Source organism: Clupea harengus, chromosome 15 (genome assembly GCF_900700415.2).
Source record: "Clupea harengus chromosome 15, Ch_v2.0.2, whole genome shotgun sequence".
NCBI lineage: Eukaryota > Metazoa > Chordata > Actinopteri > Clupeiformes > Clupeidae > Clupea > Clupea harengus.
In genome coordinates, this window is record NC_045166.1 from 9776221 (window position 1) to 9792899 (window position 16679).

The following is a 16679-nucleotide window of genomic DNA, read 5'->3' on the forward strand; positions in this document are numbered from 1 at the left end:
CATGATATATCTGACACCTGCTGTCGTGGAGATCCATTTCAGTGTAAAAGAGGCACACCAAGTTTCGTAAAAGTGGACTTACCACAGCATTTATTTGGTGAAGGAACATAACATGTGGAATCCATAAAAACGGTAAACAATACACGGTTTGATATGATGGGGAATGTCAACATAAAGACAAAAGTTTCCTTGTATGCTATGCAGGCAGGAAGGAAGGCAGAACTGAGGGAGCCCACAGTCTCGCTCCTCTCAGCTTTGTGTACTGTGCTCCATTGTCAAGCATCTAAAATGGAGGCTCATTTTAAATCGTTGGCACATTCAAAGGTGAGTCATTATCAAGGTGAGGTAAGGGCAAGGTAAGTGCTTTTTTTCTTGGTTGATTTTTTTTGAAGGCATAAGCATGGTGTTATTTTTTACAAAAAAAGGGACAAAAGAAATGATATTGCATTCTAATAAACACCACTGCATGAAACTGAACGCTTTTCTATTAGGCATGGATCCATTTGGAAAGGTGATGGGTGATTTAAGTGATTTTCACATATATAATCGATAAATCGATATTTCTTTCTCTCTCTCATATATCAATATATTTAAAATCTTTTGCAAGTTTTAACATCAGCCTTGGGAGAAGAGTTAAATTGTCTAAAGCTGATGTCAAAAATAGCCTGTCAAACATCTGACAACATTTCCTGTAGGGATGATTTCCCCTGGAACATGCCTAGTGCTCAAAGCACATTGCATCTAATATTATGGTGCAGGTTGCCTTAAAAGACTATTCATTCAAATTGCATCATGCCCAACTGATGAAATGCAAAATCTATTTAATATTATAAAAAAAAAGAAAAGCATTGGGTCAGTCCCAAACCAGAAGACCAAAAACTCTATATGCTTTAAGGTCTTCAGGTGGATATGTATGTATCAGCCATTCTGCATTACACATAATCAGTCATAATCAATCTCTTAAAAGAAGCCTATTTGGCAAACTGTTGGAATCTGACATTCCAAATGGTAAACAATTATGGCGGTGACCACCTTTCCCCACCTTTATCTCAGCGTCACAGCTATTGTAAACAGAAATAGCGATGACAGGCCAAGTACCCGTGACCTTATCAGATGATCACAACTGATCACAAAAATTGACACTATTTTTTGTAGTGCAAGGACTTCTGGAGGAAATAGTGTTTTGGGACGTGTCCAGATAGTACCTGTCCCAATGTCCACACCTGATCCACACAGAAACATTTAGGCTTAGCATAGAACACCAGTGTGTCCTGCTTCTAAATCAAGCCAAAAGTAGAATGTGCTTGATATCTACTTCCTCTGCATTTATGCTAAGACCACTGTACGTTGACACACAATGCAACAAATAAAATGCATCACCAAAGCATTTAGGTACCTGAACAGGCTCCTCTAAAGTGTGCACACTGAGGCAGGCTCTCATGTTACAGTTAAAAATGTAGCACTTTCATTTAACAAAGCTCAGCTACCTCAGGATCAGAACCTACCAAATGTAACGCAAAGCCTGCTTGAATAGTCAAACAGGTATTAGAAAAATCTTTTGATTTCATTTTCTGTGCTCCTCGAGTCAAGGAGTGGATGGAACATGTCTTAGACTACGCTTTTGTTCTTCACTGACTAACCCAACTGCAAGTATGGTTTTCAAGTGTTCCTGTCAAAATGAGTTTAAATTTGATGGAATCTGACATTCCTCTCTTGAGTGGTAGCAGAGGCACCTTGAGGAGCACAGGGTTGGCTCTGGACTTTGGACTCGTTTGGAGACGGATGAGAACACACTGCTCAATTTTCAACAAGAGAAACCGTGACTTTGAGAGATCCCACAGGATGTGCGAATGTATGGTAACCTTTAAAATGAAACAAGTGTCTTTGTCAGTCATGTTTGTTAAATGACTGCTGGTCGAGGGCAATGGAGTGGGGAGTGTGTGTGTGTGGGGGTAACAGTCTTCATACGAACCACTAAGGAGTTATGGCACGATGTGGAGTCTGGATGAGAGGTGAGGCTCCTTCAGCAGATTTGTGTGTGTGTGTGTGTTTTTTTTTTTTAAGGTGAACTCCACAGGATAAGGAGGAAAGGCTCTTGGATGCACAGTGAGCAGGGTCTGTCTTGCCAGTGGGCAATGTGTCAGAAGTGCACAGGGAATCCCGGGTAGAGTCAGTGAAAGGGGGAGAGTGGGAGAGTGAAGTAGGAGGAGGAGCAGGAGGAGAAAGGGGAGAAGTTTTTACTGAGGGTTAAGACTCGGCATTGGAGTCATCGGCAGGCTCCTCCATCTCATTCGGCCTGTACATGAAAGTCAGAAGGAAGAGAGCCACGTCCAGGGAACACCAGTAGGCCGTGTGGGATGTCACCGCTGACCAGTACCGGCTCTCCACCATACCTTCCCGTAACTCAAAGTCAATGCGCTCCTCCAGTTCCACTAGAATAAAGAGGAAGTAAATCTGTAACACATGCACTTTTAAATAATGCAGCAAATAGTGAGCACTGGAAAGATGTGAAGACCTTACTTTCTTACACTTCAAGTCCTATGCACAAAAGAGCCTGGAAGATGGCTAAATGTAAATGCTTACATGTAGCGCTGTCCATGATTACAGAGGTGGACTGGGACATGGTGGGTTCCTCTTTGATGGCGGCTGACTCTTTCTTCTCCTCCATCTTCTCTTCTTCTTCATTTTCCCCGCCTTCCTCTCCAGGCGCCACGATATCTGACTCAGATGCCCCGCCCTCAGAGTCCAATGGCTCCTCCTCCGCTTGGCCACTTGAGCGTGAGAACCGAGAGAAGAGAATCTCACCCAGTCCCTTCCCAATGCTGGCCGCTCCTGATGAACAAGAGAAAAGGCTCATTCACACGGACTCATATGAAGACACATATAGACACATAGCAGAAAGACACTAACCAGGCCCCCAGGATTTCGCAGGCCTTTTTTGTGATAATTGCGGCCTAAAATTCCTGATTTTGCGGGAGCTTTTCCAAAAAGTTGCAGTGTTTTTTAGGTGTTTGTTGCGATGAAATTGCGGGAGCAAGTGAAAGTTGTGATAAAAAGTTGCGAATTTCCCTCTTTGTAATTATAATTGAGTTATTTGTTGAAAAATAAGTTATTAATAAACAAACTTTCATTAAAGAACAAAACCATTGAGAAATGGTCCTCTAAATAACCTCACCAACATGCCAAACAAAAGATTACCGGGACTACAAAAATGTAGCAAAATAGGCTGTTCTGCCATCTGCTTATTCAGGTCAGCAAATGTGTATTGCTTGTATTGTTATTATGGAAACGAACACAGTAAGGTATTGGACTTTTACTTTGACATCATTCAAATGTTCGTCTCGTGGGAATGGCAACAGCTGTTAGACAGTTATCTAGAAACATAGTTATGCTATGTTATGCTAAACACGTAGCGGGAACAGTACACAGGCTCCACAACGTAGTGCACCTCTTGGTATTACTAAAGGACCACCAGTAAGACTGAATAAAATGTTATGAATATCCCAGCCTTCACATATAACGAAAAAAAAACAACTGTGTCACTGTGATCTGTCTCGTCGTCTGACGTCCTGCCTGCCTTTCTGCCGTTCTCATTCTATGCTTAGCAATCTGTTTTGCTATCCTTGTTGATTTATTTTATCCGTATAGGTGTTTATGTTGTTATCATATATTCATTTAAAGTCGTCCAATTTCAAGTAACTCATTCTTCAACACTATCTGCTACCTTATCTTCAAACAGAAAGTAACGTTAAATCTCCATTGCAACAGCTTTCGAGGGTTTGGGAAATAATCGGATTTATTACTTCCTTCATTATTCACAGCAAAATATATAATTTTCATTACATTTCATAGATCTATTACCAGACTATATGTAAAAAGGGCCACGCACACCTTGCAGAAAATTATAAAAATTGAAGCCAGATCTATTTCGGAATCTTCCGTGCGGACATTTCAGGCTTTCCGTTTCCACGTCTGGTGTAGCCATTCTCATGGTTTACAACGGATTAGAACTCTGCTAGTGTCTGCACTGTGTGCGGGAAAGTTGCGGTGATGTGTTAAAATTGCAACGTCCCGCTGAATTTGCGGGGAATCGTTGAATTTCCGTTAATAGTTGCGATCGCGAAATCCTGGAGGGTCTGACTAACACACGCACACTTTGAAGTATTTTAACACACATACAAACACAGCATTCACACATAACGTTACTCACAAAAAAACATAGCCTACACACGCACACGCACACTAAATTGTACACACACAAACACATTGAAGCATTTAGACATAACGTTACTCACAAAAACACATAGTCTACCGTAATTTCCGGACTATTGAACGCACCTGAATATAAGCCTCACCCACTGATTTTTTTTTAAATAATTATTTTTAACATAAATAAGCCGCACATGTCTATAAGCCGCAGGTGCCTACCGGTACATTGAAACAAATTAACTTTACACAGGCTAAAATGAATATCAAAAGTAATACAATAGTGATGCATTTTATTCGTTTTGCCAGTTACGATAAGTGCACTGTTGCTTTAAGAGAGCACAGTTGCAAGAGTCAATCAGAAGCTAGAACGTTAGATTGAAGACAGCGAGATAGAAGAAAGACGCTAGTTTGAAACCAGTGAGCTAAAGAACTTGAAAAGACTGGATTTGTATTGTTGTAAACTTTTTTTAAATTTTCTAAAGTGTTTTGAGTTGTGTTCTGTCTACGCCGGTAGACTGTGGTTATTTTGACATTAGTTAAGTTATTGAGAGATACTGAGAAATCGCGTGGAGCTAAGCATCCATGCGGCTGCATCCATGCTAGCATCCTAGCTCCACAAAGCCACTGTAAACACAAAGCCACCGTATACGGTCACAGGTATCATAATCCATAAATTAGCCGCGTCATTGTTTAAGCCGCGAGGTTCAAAGCGTGGGAAAAAAGTAGCGGCTTATAGTCCGGAAATTACGGTACACACACACACACTAAATTGTACACACACAAACACATTGAAGCATTTAGACATAACGTTACTCACAAAAACACATAGTCTACACACACACACACACACACTAAAGTGTACGCAAACACACGCACAAATACATGGAAGCATTCCAATACACACATACACACGCAAACATGCACAAAAATGACTGACTCTTCCCTACTACCAGAATATCACTGTGACGAAACCAAAGTGGCTTCTATTGATCTGTTTGGACTGGATGTGCTGAGTGGCGTCTGGCTCTATGCTTTCATATCCATTATATGTCACGCTTTCTCTGTCTGTCTCAGTTTCTGTTTTTCTCCCCCCATCTCTGTCAACTCTTCTTCTCTTTCTCTCCCCTTATACCGATTATAATATTCTTGCCCTTTTTCTTTCTCTCTCTCTCTCTACCGTCCTTCAGTCTCGCTACCCTCTGTTGGTCTCTCTATCCTCTCTCTCTTTTTCTTTCTCTATATACGTATATATACAGTATATCTATCCAACCATCCATCCATCCATCCATCTCTCTCTCTCTCTCTCACCCATGAAGCTGGCCTTGCCCAGGTTGGTGATGGACTCTCCGTAGTGTCTGCGGGGTTGCGGGGGAGAGGTGCCGGGACTGGGGATGCTCTCTGTGTCGGACACCGAGGCGCTCTCCTTCAGAGGGTTCAGCAGCGCTGGACGGATATGGTCATACCGCGTGGGGCTGGTTGTGTTGTACCTGACAGGAAAGAGAAAAACAATCATTAAAGGACCAGTTGTTATGAATGCTTTGTGCGAAACGACCCTTGAGAATACGCAGAAACTTTACCACTGCACTACATTTAGTATTTACTGCAATGCTTCATTGTGGAGGACACCTATACACAATATGACTTACTCAAACCCAACATCTGGAGTGGGAGGGGGAGAAATCAGGGAGGGACTCGGAGCAGCTGAACATTGTGGCGTGTTATTTATGAGGCTAGGTATATAATCCACTGGTTTAGGAAAGGGGGAAGTCAGGGGGAACTAAAGAAATAAAGTAAGTGTATATCTTCCAACTAGGGCATAAATTCCCCGAAGGGCCCTTAAGACTTTTCTGCTGCGAAGCACATCTGCTCCTTCCTCCTTCTTGAGTCTGTTCCAGGATTTGCACAGGAACGGTACCTCTGAACTTACAAGTCATTTTACTGCGTGGAGGCAAGAAAGTCTTTCAGAGACTTGTCTGAAGTCCAGGCTTCGCCATGCAGTGATCAAGGGCTCGAGCCAAAATTAACTAGAATATATCTGCATGATTATGTTTTCACTTTAACCTTGAACTTCCGTGATGTGGTTTAAAAAAATTGATGGATAGATAGATCGATAGATCAATAGACAGACAGACAAACAGACACACACACATAGATACATACATACTTACACACATACATACATTAATTAATTCATTCATTCATTCATACATACATACATACTTACACACAAGCATACATACATACAAACATACATACATACTTACATACAAACATACATACATACTTACATACATAGTTTTAACACCTATGTTCAGCCTCAGAAGTACTTTATTCTAACAGCTGAAGAAGGACATTTGTCTATGTTTAAGTTTAACTGTTAAACTTCCTGATTAACTGGGAGTTTTTCCTTGCCCCTGTCGCCATTGTTCAGGCCCTGACCTGGCAATAACTTTACTTACTCACCAGTGTATCTGGACAGGGGAAATATTACTGTAATGCTTCAGGATGAGGGGCTCCAACCTGTATGCCTACAGACAAACACAAAGCAATTACCGTTTTAGTCACAAAATGTAAATCAGCTAGTTTCATGACGTTTTCTTTTCTGTGAGGCTCACCACAGGGTCAGTTGGGTGGAAGATGTTGAAAAGGCGCTGGCAGATAGATGTAGGTAGTATGTGGTCCTGGATTCCATTGGCTCCAGGTCTAATCCCCCTTAGCGCTAGAAAAACTGCCAATGGAGAACCCATGCAGAAAAAGTTCTCGACCTGAAATCCAACCGAAAACACTTAGCTTACAGCTTAAGTACATCAAAAAGATGGAAATACATCCAAATTATACAGATTTGATTCACTATTCTGATTATTACACCTATAAATATATACAAAAATATGAGCTGTTATTTGTTTTTTTAACATGTGCACACTGCACACCTAATTTATGTGCCCATATAAGCAACACAGGCCACTTACATTTACATTTAGTCATTTAGCAGATGCTTTTATAGTGGAGCAATGGAGGCAGGAAGGAGAGGGCATAGAAATGTGTGAGTTGTATGGAGATTTATTTTTACATACAAATTTCTTAGTTGTATGGGGAGCTAATAGAGGGGGCCCTAATTTCATTGATGCATAACTGGCAACAAGCAAAGCAACTAGCAATGAGCAAATTAAGCTGCGCATGAACTACAGCTAATTTAATGACTTGGCAAAATCAATGTAATACCATGAGCTCCCACACGCCACACGATACCTGTAGTTCATGCACAACAGACTTTGCTTATTGCTTTGCTCATTGGCAGTCACTGAAATTAAGGCCCAGGAAATTCATATGACTGTGTTAACACCCAAAAAGTATGTTAGGGACAGGGTTAGCAATCATGCTAACTTTCTGAACGTCTCAGGGGCAAAACATGAGCCTACCTTAAATTTTAGAGCTGGAATAGCCTCTGAAGACGAGGTCTGCAGACCTAGAAATTGGTCCTCCAGATCTCTCAATCTGCAGACAGCCATGCAATCTATTACAGTCAGTCATTTAAATATATAACCATTATAAAAGGGGGGATTCCATAGAGCCGTCGTCCTCTTATGTAACAATATATATATTCCCCCCACAACTATTGGTTTGTAAAGATGAGTAGAAACGGTAAAAAAAGTAATTTTATTCTGAGAAAAAAGTCCCTCATAAAGAAATAATAATTTTTCAACAATAATATGTGCCACTATTCTTGGTACTCCTACATTCTTATAAACATAATGTAACAGAAGCTTTTGTTTTTGTTGTTGATACGAGTGTTAAGGAATGTTCACGCAGTAATCCATAACTTCCTGTTTCACTGGGGTATAAATACACACAGAGTCCAAATTCCCTTAGTCATTCTTCAACATGGGAAAGATAAGAGAACATTCAAGTCAAATGATGTAGAACTGTGTTGACCTTCATAAGTCAGGGAATAGTTATACAAAAATAGCCATATTCCCATATCTACTATTAGGGGAATAAGCAAAAAGTTCAAATCAATTGAAACTTGCTTGGAAGAGGACTTAAGAGTTACAGAAAAAGTAGTATCTTCACCAAGTCTCCAAAATCACCATCAGACTCCTTCTCTGTGGCAACACATTATTTGAAAACCTTTCCTGTCATTTAACCACAAGCGTAAGCACCTGGACTTAATGCGACTGGGACTTTGACTGGAACCTTGTTCTATGGTCAGATGAAACAAAAATGTAGCAACAAACACTCAAGGTGGGTTTGATATATAAAGAGGGATGGCTACCGTTATACTGAAAAAAACCTTATCCTCACTGTTAAGTATGGTGGAGGGTTTTTCCTCTAAAGGCCCTGGGAACCTCGTTAGGGTACATGGCATAATGGACTCCATGAAATGCCTTCATTTTTTCACAAAATCTGGCTAGCTCTGCCAAGAAACTAAAACTGGGTCGTAGTTGGATCTTCCAGCAGGACATTGATCCAAAACACATGTCCAGATCAACAGCAAAAAAAGTTTTACTGAACACAAAATTAGGCTTCTGCAATGGCCATCTCAGTCCCCTGACCTAAACTAGGTGAGCTAAAGAGGAGAGTGTACAAGAGATGACCTAGGAATAGTTGTGGCACATGTGGTTTTATTAAAAACAATATTTTTTTTTAAATAAATTCAATTTTAGTTTCTCAGAAAAAATTCAAGGTTGGATTTTTTTTTCATTTTTTCCAATGTGAGACTAAGATAATTCACCAAAAGGGTGAATATTAAAGTCCCCTCCATAATTATCGGGACTCCTGGTAAAGATGAGTAGAAAGGGTTATAAAAAAATATTCACATGCATTCTATTTATACTATTCCCATCATATCATGACAGTTTTTTGCTCTACGTATGGCAAATCGCTTTAAAGGGAAGCATTGAGGATGTAGATCTGATTTAGCCACATAATCTCAGATCAACATAGCAGTACGCAGTAAGCAGTTTTAAAAATGCTTCATATCAACCATGAAATGTCATCTGACGGTACCCAGTCAGTCACTATCTTGGTAAGACACTGACCTTTGGCTTGTAACTGAAGGTACACTTTCTTCTATCAGCCTAATAAAGTGGCATTCCTTAGATACAATGAATTCACCTCACAGAGATAGCAATGAATGCTATCAGGAATTGATCTTAGACCTAAACAGGCTCACATTTATCCCAGGGTTGCTGCCATCAAACCAACCTTTGACTTGTGATCAGAGGTACTGCGGGTTTGTCCCCCCCCCCCCCCCAACCTGACGTCAAAGCCATTGCAAAATGCCTGATGTCAAGCAATAAGATCTTCTTAGAGATAACGTACTTGAGCCGGGTGAGACGCAGTTGCTCGAGCAGTCGCCGCTCCTCGAGGCCCGGCCTGCCCATCTCCAGCTCCTCGGGGTCCGGCGTGACCATGTGGTGGAACCGCACCGGGTCCCAGCCCGTCATGATGTCAAAGGTGATGACACAACCCAGGGAGTGTGACACTATGGAGACCTTTCCCTTCTCTTCAAACGAGGGGTTCCGCTTGCAGAACAGCATGTAGAGCCTGTTCAGCTCCTTGGTAAGACCCCTAGTGATCTAAGGTTGAAGCAACCAGTAAAACATTGGTGTGTGCTTTTAGTTTTCTACAGTAGTGCATATGCTTTAATCATAGGCTTTGATTTTTTTTATATATAGATAGATATATATGTGTGTGTGTGTGTGTGTGTGTGTGTGTGTGTGTGTGTGTGTGTGTGTGCATGGCTGTGCATGGCTGACCTCATCTCGGTATAAAGGGCTGGTGTAGTACATGATGTCCATGGCACTGCTGTTTAGCATGTCTCTTAGTCCTCTCACTTTGTCTGGGGTGATGGAGTCCACAGTGTCTGAATCACAACGAAAGACCACATAAAAAATGACACTTCATCTGATGACTTTCACACAAATATCCTACAACAGTCTTGATGTCCATGAGTACAGTTATGGTAGTTGTTGTTCAGTACCTCCATCCAGGCTCAGTTTGGACCTCCACTCAACAGGTAAGAATTCCACATGCTCATTGGTGCGATCCGAGAAATGCTTCTCTTCCATCTTGCGGGCTGCATCGCGCATCCTTGAAGTGAACAAACATACACACAATTATTTGCCAAAAAATACACCTACAAACACACACACACATACACACATACGCACGGACACAAACAAATCACTCATGTTAACTACAGTTATCAGCCTTGCGCTCGTCTCTTTACAGGTCTCAGCCGCAGTAAGAGAACTCACATGCTGGTGTTCCTGATGATGCGACCCTGGTCCATCTTCTGGCCAATGCCGTGCACCACGAACACAATGTGAGTCGTCTCAGGGGGCGTGTCCTCGGGGGCCGCTTCCTCCACATATCCGCGGTGAAGTCGCGTTCCGCTGCTCGAGGCTAGAGAGATATATATATATACAAGCTCAGCCAAGTGAACATAAAGGCTTAATAGCACTCTCGCCTTTCACTGACTTACACAGCAGCCCTACTTGATGTCAGAGCATTTGAAGACAGTAAATAAAAAACAGATTATCTGATTCTAGAATGACCTTAGCCTGAACTGAAATCAACCTTCCAGGTCATTGATGCCTCAACACCGTACCTGCCCTCTGCTGTAAGTGATGTAAATACATGTTATGTGAATGTGCAGCACTGAATCATATCTGACCCCAAAGACACCAGCAGTAATCCATCACTGGGTTACAAGCAAAGAAGTGATTTACACAGCGTCAGGCAGGCCTGTCCTGCTTTGATAGGGGGGTCAATAAAAATCTGCCAGTCTCTGCCAGAGCTGACTACACAGACCTTTGGAGAATCCCAGCCTTTGAGTGACAGTGCGTGAAATCTTGGAGGTGATGGCGTCACTGTAGAGGTACACCTCGTCTATGCTGTGCCAGTCCACATGGCTCCTGCTCAGCTTCAGGCTTTGGAGGGCTGAGGGAAAGAGAGAGAGAGAGAGAGATGGCTCAGGACGAGGAGTTTTAATGAGTTTCATTGATTGGGTTCCCCCTGTGAGAGGAAGATGCGTTGTCAGACAGAGTAAGACAAAACTTGTCAGGTTGCTGCGTGTGTATGAAAGAGATTGAAAGCACGTGTAAGAGAGAGTGAGTGTGTGTGTGTGCCCATATTCTCCTACTGCAGCTACTCCGTCTGTTTAGCATTTATACCCTGTACAGCCTTTTATGTTTAATAAGAACATAAATAAATGTGCTCATGTAGACATACTCTCTCTCTCACACACACACAAACACAAACACAAACACACACACACACACACACACACACTCTTTCTCTCCCTGTCACACTGAGACCACATAAGCAAGCTCGCATGTGCATGTTGAAGGCCCATATAGCGTTCAGCTGAACTCAGCTCTTAACACGGCACACCCTGACCCTCATTGTGTTCCTGACCCTGGCTCTGAATCACAATGCCAGCCCCCTGACCCTTTGCCCCGGCCGTTCACTAAATGCCCCTTCACCACGACCCTACCTCGCTCCACCCCACCACACCCTCATCACCACTGACTGACTGTGGACTTTACCGTCCTTGATGTCCACCGTTGTGGTCACCACTTCCGTCTCAAAAGAGTCCCTCATCTGCTGACCCCGGAAGCGGGCCAGGTGCTCCAGTTCAATGAGGTCGCTGTCCTCCTCCTCCAGGGGTAGCCAGGTGCCATCAGTGAACCACTGCCCTCGCATCACCGGTATGCGGTCTTGCTCTGTGAACAACATGAGGAAACCAACTTATGGCGGCTCCAAGTAGGCTACAGCTATATCATAATAACTGTACTGATGTGAAGAAATGTTTGCAATTCAGGACATGGTGTAAAACAGGCATTTGCTTGTCCTTCATAATCACTGCAGAACATAATTTAGCTGATGCCCTGCATTTAAATGGTTAGTATTGCAAATCGAGCTTTATATAAGGTGCCCATATGTCAGCAACAACTTAGCGCAGAATCATCGCAATAACGGACAAGTGCAGATCAAGGGCCTTGGGAGCTTACTTACGATTCCAATAGACCGGGTAGCATTCTTTCTCTTTAATGTCAACTTCATATAGTCCCCCTCTGACACATACGGCGTCCACATCAACGTCTATGCTGTCCAGATCTACAGTAGAACACGCGCTGTCCCCTCTGTCACTGACGGACAGCCTGTCCGCATCGGAGACTCGTCTCTCAGTTTCACCCCCCGCTGGCTCAGACCCCCCAGTCGACCCAGTTATATCCTCTGATTCAGACGGTCCCCGGCGTCTGACCTTGTCCGGATTAAGTTCGCAGAATTTTCGATAAACGACCTCGATTTTCAGAGAGTCGTGTCCAACGAATGGTTTCCAGGTCCTTTTGTCTTCCTTGTAGAACCACCGCACTTCCTCTGGTCCAAGATCCGTGACAACCTCCCCGCGGTGTCTGGAACTATTGGAGCGATTTCGCTTTTTCGTTGTGATGCTGCCATCACTTTCGCTGTAATTTGGGTCGCCAGTGATTTCCAGATACCCTGTTCCAGGATCAGAACTAAGTCGAACATGATAGTCGGAGTAGGCTTCCTCCAGGCCTAAAATCATGCCGTCCTGGGATAGCCCACGTCGGTCTATTAGTAGCGGCAAATGTCTATCCATACCCGGCTGCACCGAGTCCATTCCACCGTGTATAGCATCGCCCATCGGCTGTTCGTAGCAAGACACAAACACATCACTTGCCATATCCCAGTCACTACCGCTCACACTGTTGTCCGCGCTTTCAGGTGGAGTGTTAAAGGACTGTTTGTCCCTAAAACTGCTCATTATTGCAAATTAGAGAGCCAAAATATTAGTGTTATTAGTGTTATTTCCCTAATTAGCTAGCGATGATAATAAAAGTAACGGTTTAACGTTACAAACCTCTCCCTCCACCTTGCCTACCGCAGTCAGGTGAACTGCCCACCGGACCTCAAGGGGTCTTTTCTTACCTCAGTTCTGTCGCATTCTTGCCTTCAATTAAGTTATTCGAAGGTAGCCTACCTGTTCACCTATAGTCTAAAATATATTCCACTTCTAGCCTAATGCTTGCGAATCTTGCTTGGGTGACAGCAGTGCAGTGGTTGCTCCTCCCAAATGCGTGCCAGCGAGCGCATGTACCTTTCAGCCACCGTACTTGAAAAGCGGAAGTGTACAGAATCATGCGGACGTGATCGAAGCTGGGAGCTAAGCTACTGAAGTTTTGTAGTGTTATGTATTTAATTGCTATTGTTTTGACATGTGAACAGAACCTTGACTTAAAATGGCTGCAGTGTTTTTAGTTATGTTATATGAATATTCTCCACTGTTCTACATCAGCGTGATATCACTGTGTTTCATCATTACCGCCGCCATGGTGTTGGGCTGGTAGGTGAACTGTCAACAAAAACTGTTAGAGAAATGTCACCACTGCGATGATCAAAAGGATTACGAACATTATGAAAGATTTGAAGCAAAAACAATGTCTGTCTGTTTTCGATTAAATAGGCGAATGAAATGAAATCCAATGTTTGCAAGTGGTTTCAGTTCCAGCTTTCTGTCGTTCCATTGTTAAACCTCTTCTCGAAGATCGTGTTTTTACTTACCCTGTCACGGGAGAGATGATGTCATTAAATAATGTGTCGTTTCATGTTTACAACTGCGTCATCATGTCCATTTACACTGACACATCGTCTATGAAACGCCTCCGATGTCCTGTATATAACCAGTCAAGCTTATTGTGTTTGTAGCATGGCAAACAGGTTTTATCTGAGGATATTAGAGCATGACTGGATATTTGTACCTCTTAGGCTAAACTTAAAATGTCTACGATGATTTCAACACGTCCTATACTGATCTCTCATGCCTTTGACAGGTTCGGTTTTGATGTTCCCGTCATTCTGCGAAGTTCTGACGAGGCAGAACCGTTTTCAACTGCACCAGAAAAGAGGATGGTCCAGGTGACGAATCCTTTTTCGCTGGAGTTGGGGACCACAACAGCCTTAGTTACTGGTGAGTACCATCACTACATATCCCTTTATTAGTACCAAGTTCTTGATTCATTAACTGAACGCTCCAGCACAAGAGGAGGGGCGGTTACATTTGATTAGACTCCCAACATATTTTTAACAACAATGGAGATGATGAGATTGCAATGACTTGTTTTCTCTTCGTGGGCTTGGTTTTAGAGGGCGTCACGCTGCGCCCAGAATGCTTGGAAGAGTGCGTCCTGACCTGCTTCTGGGGCTGTGGCATCCAGGCACTGCAGCTGGCAATGCAGAGTCACCAGCATGGGCCCAGGCTCACCACCCCACAGCTGCTCCAGGAGGCCCTTCACTTCCAGTACTACCACTGTCAGAGCTTCATGTATCCTTTCTTTCAGTAGAGTCAGACACATACACAGTGCAAACACTTGGCGTTTTGTTTTCTACCTCTGACAGGTGGTAGGAGGAAAGTTTATTGATCCACAAGGAAATTTCAAAATTGATCTTTTGAGGAAAAATGCTCACGTAATGGACAATCAGTAATGCTGTTAGATGCAGTAACTGCTTCCAGTATGTGAAAACAACACTAGTCATTGGACCTGAGGTCCAGAGTTTTCCTTTTCATCATAATATTAAAAGACAAATGCAAGCAGCAATCATTGAGGTTTATGTACTGAAGTAAAGCCACTGATTCAATTGCTGTGTATGTCAGATTTATTATCCCTCTGGCTCTGAGTCCTAATGCCCTCGGAGAGTTTGGTATCCTTCACTCCAGGTCTCAGCATAGACAAAGAGAACAAAGATGAGCAGTTTACCCAGATCCCTGCGGACCTGGGTATTACAGACTTCGGGCCAATGCCACGGGAACGCTACCCTCTGGTGGCTGTGTTGACTCTTGCAGAGCCTGAAGCCAGGGAGACTTACAACATTGTAAGTACTACAGGAACTGTGCTGTAGCTCATTTAGTACTCGAAAGAGGAGAGGCCATAAACAACAGGGTTCACAGCATTATGTTCAGATGGAGTGAATGATTAAGTCAAGCTAGATTAATTAATTAATAGGATGCTCCTGCTCGCTTGTGTTGTAGATGAGTGCAATAGTGCAGAATGCTTTTAAGGCCTTGTCAGCCATTTTTATTTCAGTATCTTCACTGAGCAACATGTACTGTGTACTTTCTCCCTAGAGTTTAGCATTAAAATTAGCACATCCTATAACACACATCCATTGATGCTCAGTAATATAGAAGTGCAGTGGAATAATGTACTCTAAGTGCTAATCAGCTTTCAAATGCCTTATCCTGCCTGCATCATGACCTCAGCACATCCTTGTTCATTCACCCCCTCAGGTTGCTAATGTCACCGTAGTTCACGTTCCTGACGACAAGAACAGGCTCTCAGCGCGGGTCCTGTTTCAGTACCTCCTCACCGCACAAGGGAGCATGTATGAGTTGAAGGTATCACTGGGGATATTTGTTTACCCTCTAAAATTCAGTTTAACCTTAGTACTCATTTTGAAAAGAACCTTGGTTCACCCAGTCCTCTGCCTGACTTTAAATAATGCTTAGCAAGTCAAGTCAATGGCTGTCCTCTGAGAGAAGCTGCAGTAATTATGCAAAGTTAAATGTGCCAGGGCCTTGTTTGAAAAGGAGGTATCCAGAGGAGTTTGAAGACTAAACAGTGTCCGCTGCTTCCCCACAGCCTCTCTTCATGTCAACCGAGAATGAGGGGTCGTCCGATGCAACTGACTCACCCTCCGGCGGAGGAGAAGGTTCCGAGGCACAGGCCCAGGGACCCGGAGAGGAAGCGGAGGAGGATCCGGAGTTGGAAGACGAGTGGTTGGAGGTGCAAGGGAAGGACTGCGTGGTGTGCCAGAACGCACCCCTGAACCGCGTGCTGCTGCCCTGCCGTCACGCGTGTGTGTGCGACGGCTGCATGCCCCGACTCCAGCACTGCCCCATGTGCCGTGCTTTTGTCATGGAGTCCTTCGTCTTGTCCCAGAGGCCACCAGCAGAGGAGGAAGAGGAGCAGGAAGAATACAATGAAGAAGTAGGAGATGAGTGATTTAGGTCTGACCTGGAGGTGATGCCACCTCACTGTAGTCCCTGTGGGATACTGAAGGAATTCAGATACTGGACAGCAAGATTGATTGTATTTCATCAAGGTTTGCAAATAAGTTGTAGTCAAGAACTCTATTTTATATAGTTCTAGATCTTTTATGTAGATATGGCAGGGGTTGTAAGGCATGGTGTTATTTCAGTGGATTGCTTTGTTATGCATTTTTCTTGCATTCCTTACCTAACCCTAGGTTTGAAGTATTAGAGGACTAAATCTCCTCCTTTTATTTGTGCAAATGTAGACGATTCCTATTTTCTTTTGGAAACATGTCCTGTAACATATGTCAATGTGTCCTAGGTCTATTTATTTGTCTACAAGCTGTGCCATACAATGAAGTGTATAATGAAAGTGCTAAAATGAGTAAACATTTACAGCAGAGATGTT

The 16679-nt window shown here is 43.1% G+C and overlaps 2 protein-coding genes across 2 annotated transcripts; one reads left to right on the forward strand and one right to left on the reverse strand.

Annotated features, from left to right (window-relative positions):
* Positions 1 to 62: 62 nt before the first annotated feature.
* Positions 63 to 13363, reverse strand: ddhd1b (DDHD domain containing 1b). Its single transcript, XM_012819300.3, has 13 exons — positions 12232 to 13363; positions 11763 to 11939; positions 11026 to 11154; positions 10470 to 10617; positions 10193 to 10302; positions 9969 to 10075; positions 9532 to 9788; positions 7629 to 7704; positions 6825 to 6974; positions 6673 to 6737; positions 5518 to 5696; positions 2584 to 2832; positions 63 to 2432 (listed from the first exon to the last, which is right to left on the reverse strand). Exons 1-13 carry the CDS (start codon positions 13004 to 13006, stop codon positions 2248 to 2250), a joined length of 2607 nt encoding a protein of 868 aa, XP_012674754.1. The 5' UTR covers positions 13007 to 13363; the 3' UTR covers positions 63 to 2247.
* Positions 13364 to 13370: 7 nt separating this feature from the next.
* cgrrf1 (cell growth regulator with ring finger domain 1) lies at positions 13371 to 16673 on the forward strand. Its single transcript, XM_031581767.2, has 6 exons — positions 13371 to 13585; positions 14073 to 14209; positions 14386 to 14563; positions 14964 to 15111; positions 15527 to 15634; positions 15879 to 16673. Exons 1-6 carry the CDS (start codon positions 13482 to 13484, stop codon positions 16239 to 16241), a joined length of 1038 nt encoding a protein of 345 aa, XP_031437627.1. The 5' UTR covers positions 13371 to 13481; the 3' UTR covers positions 16242 to 16673.
* The last annotated feature ends 6 nt before the right edge of the window (positions 16674 to 16679 follow it).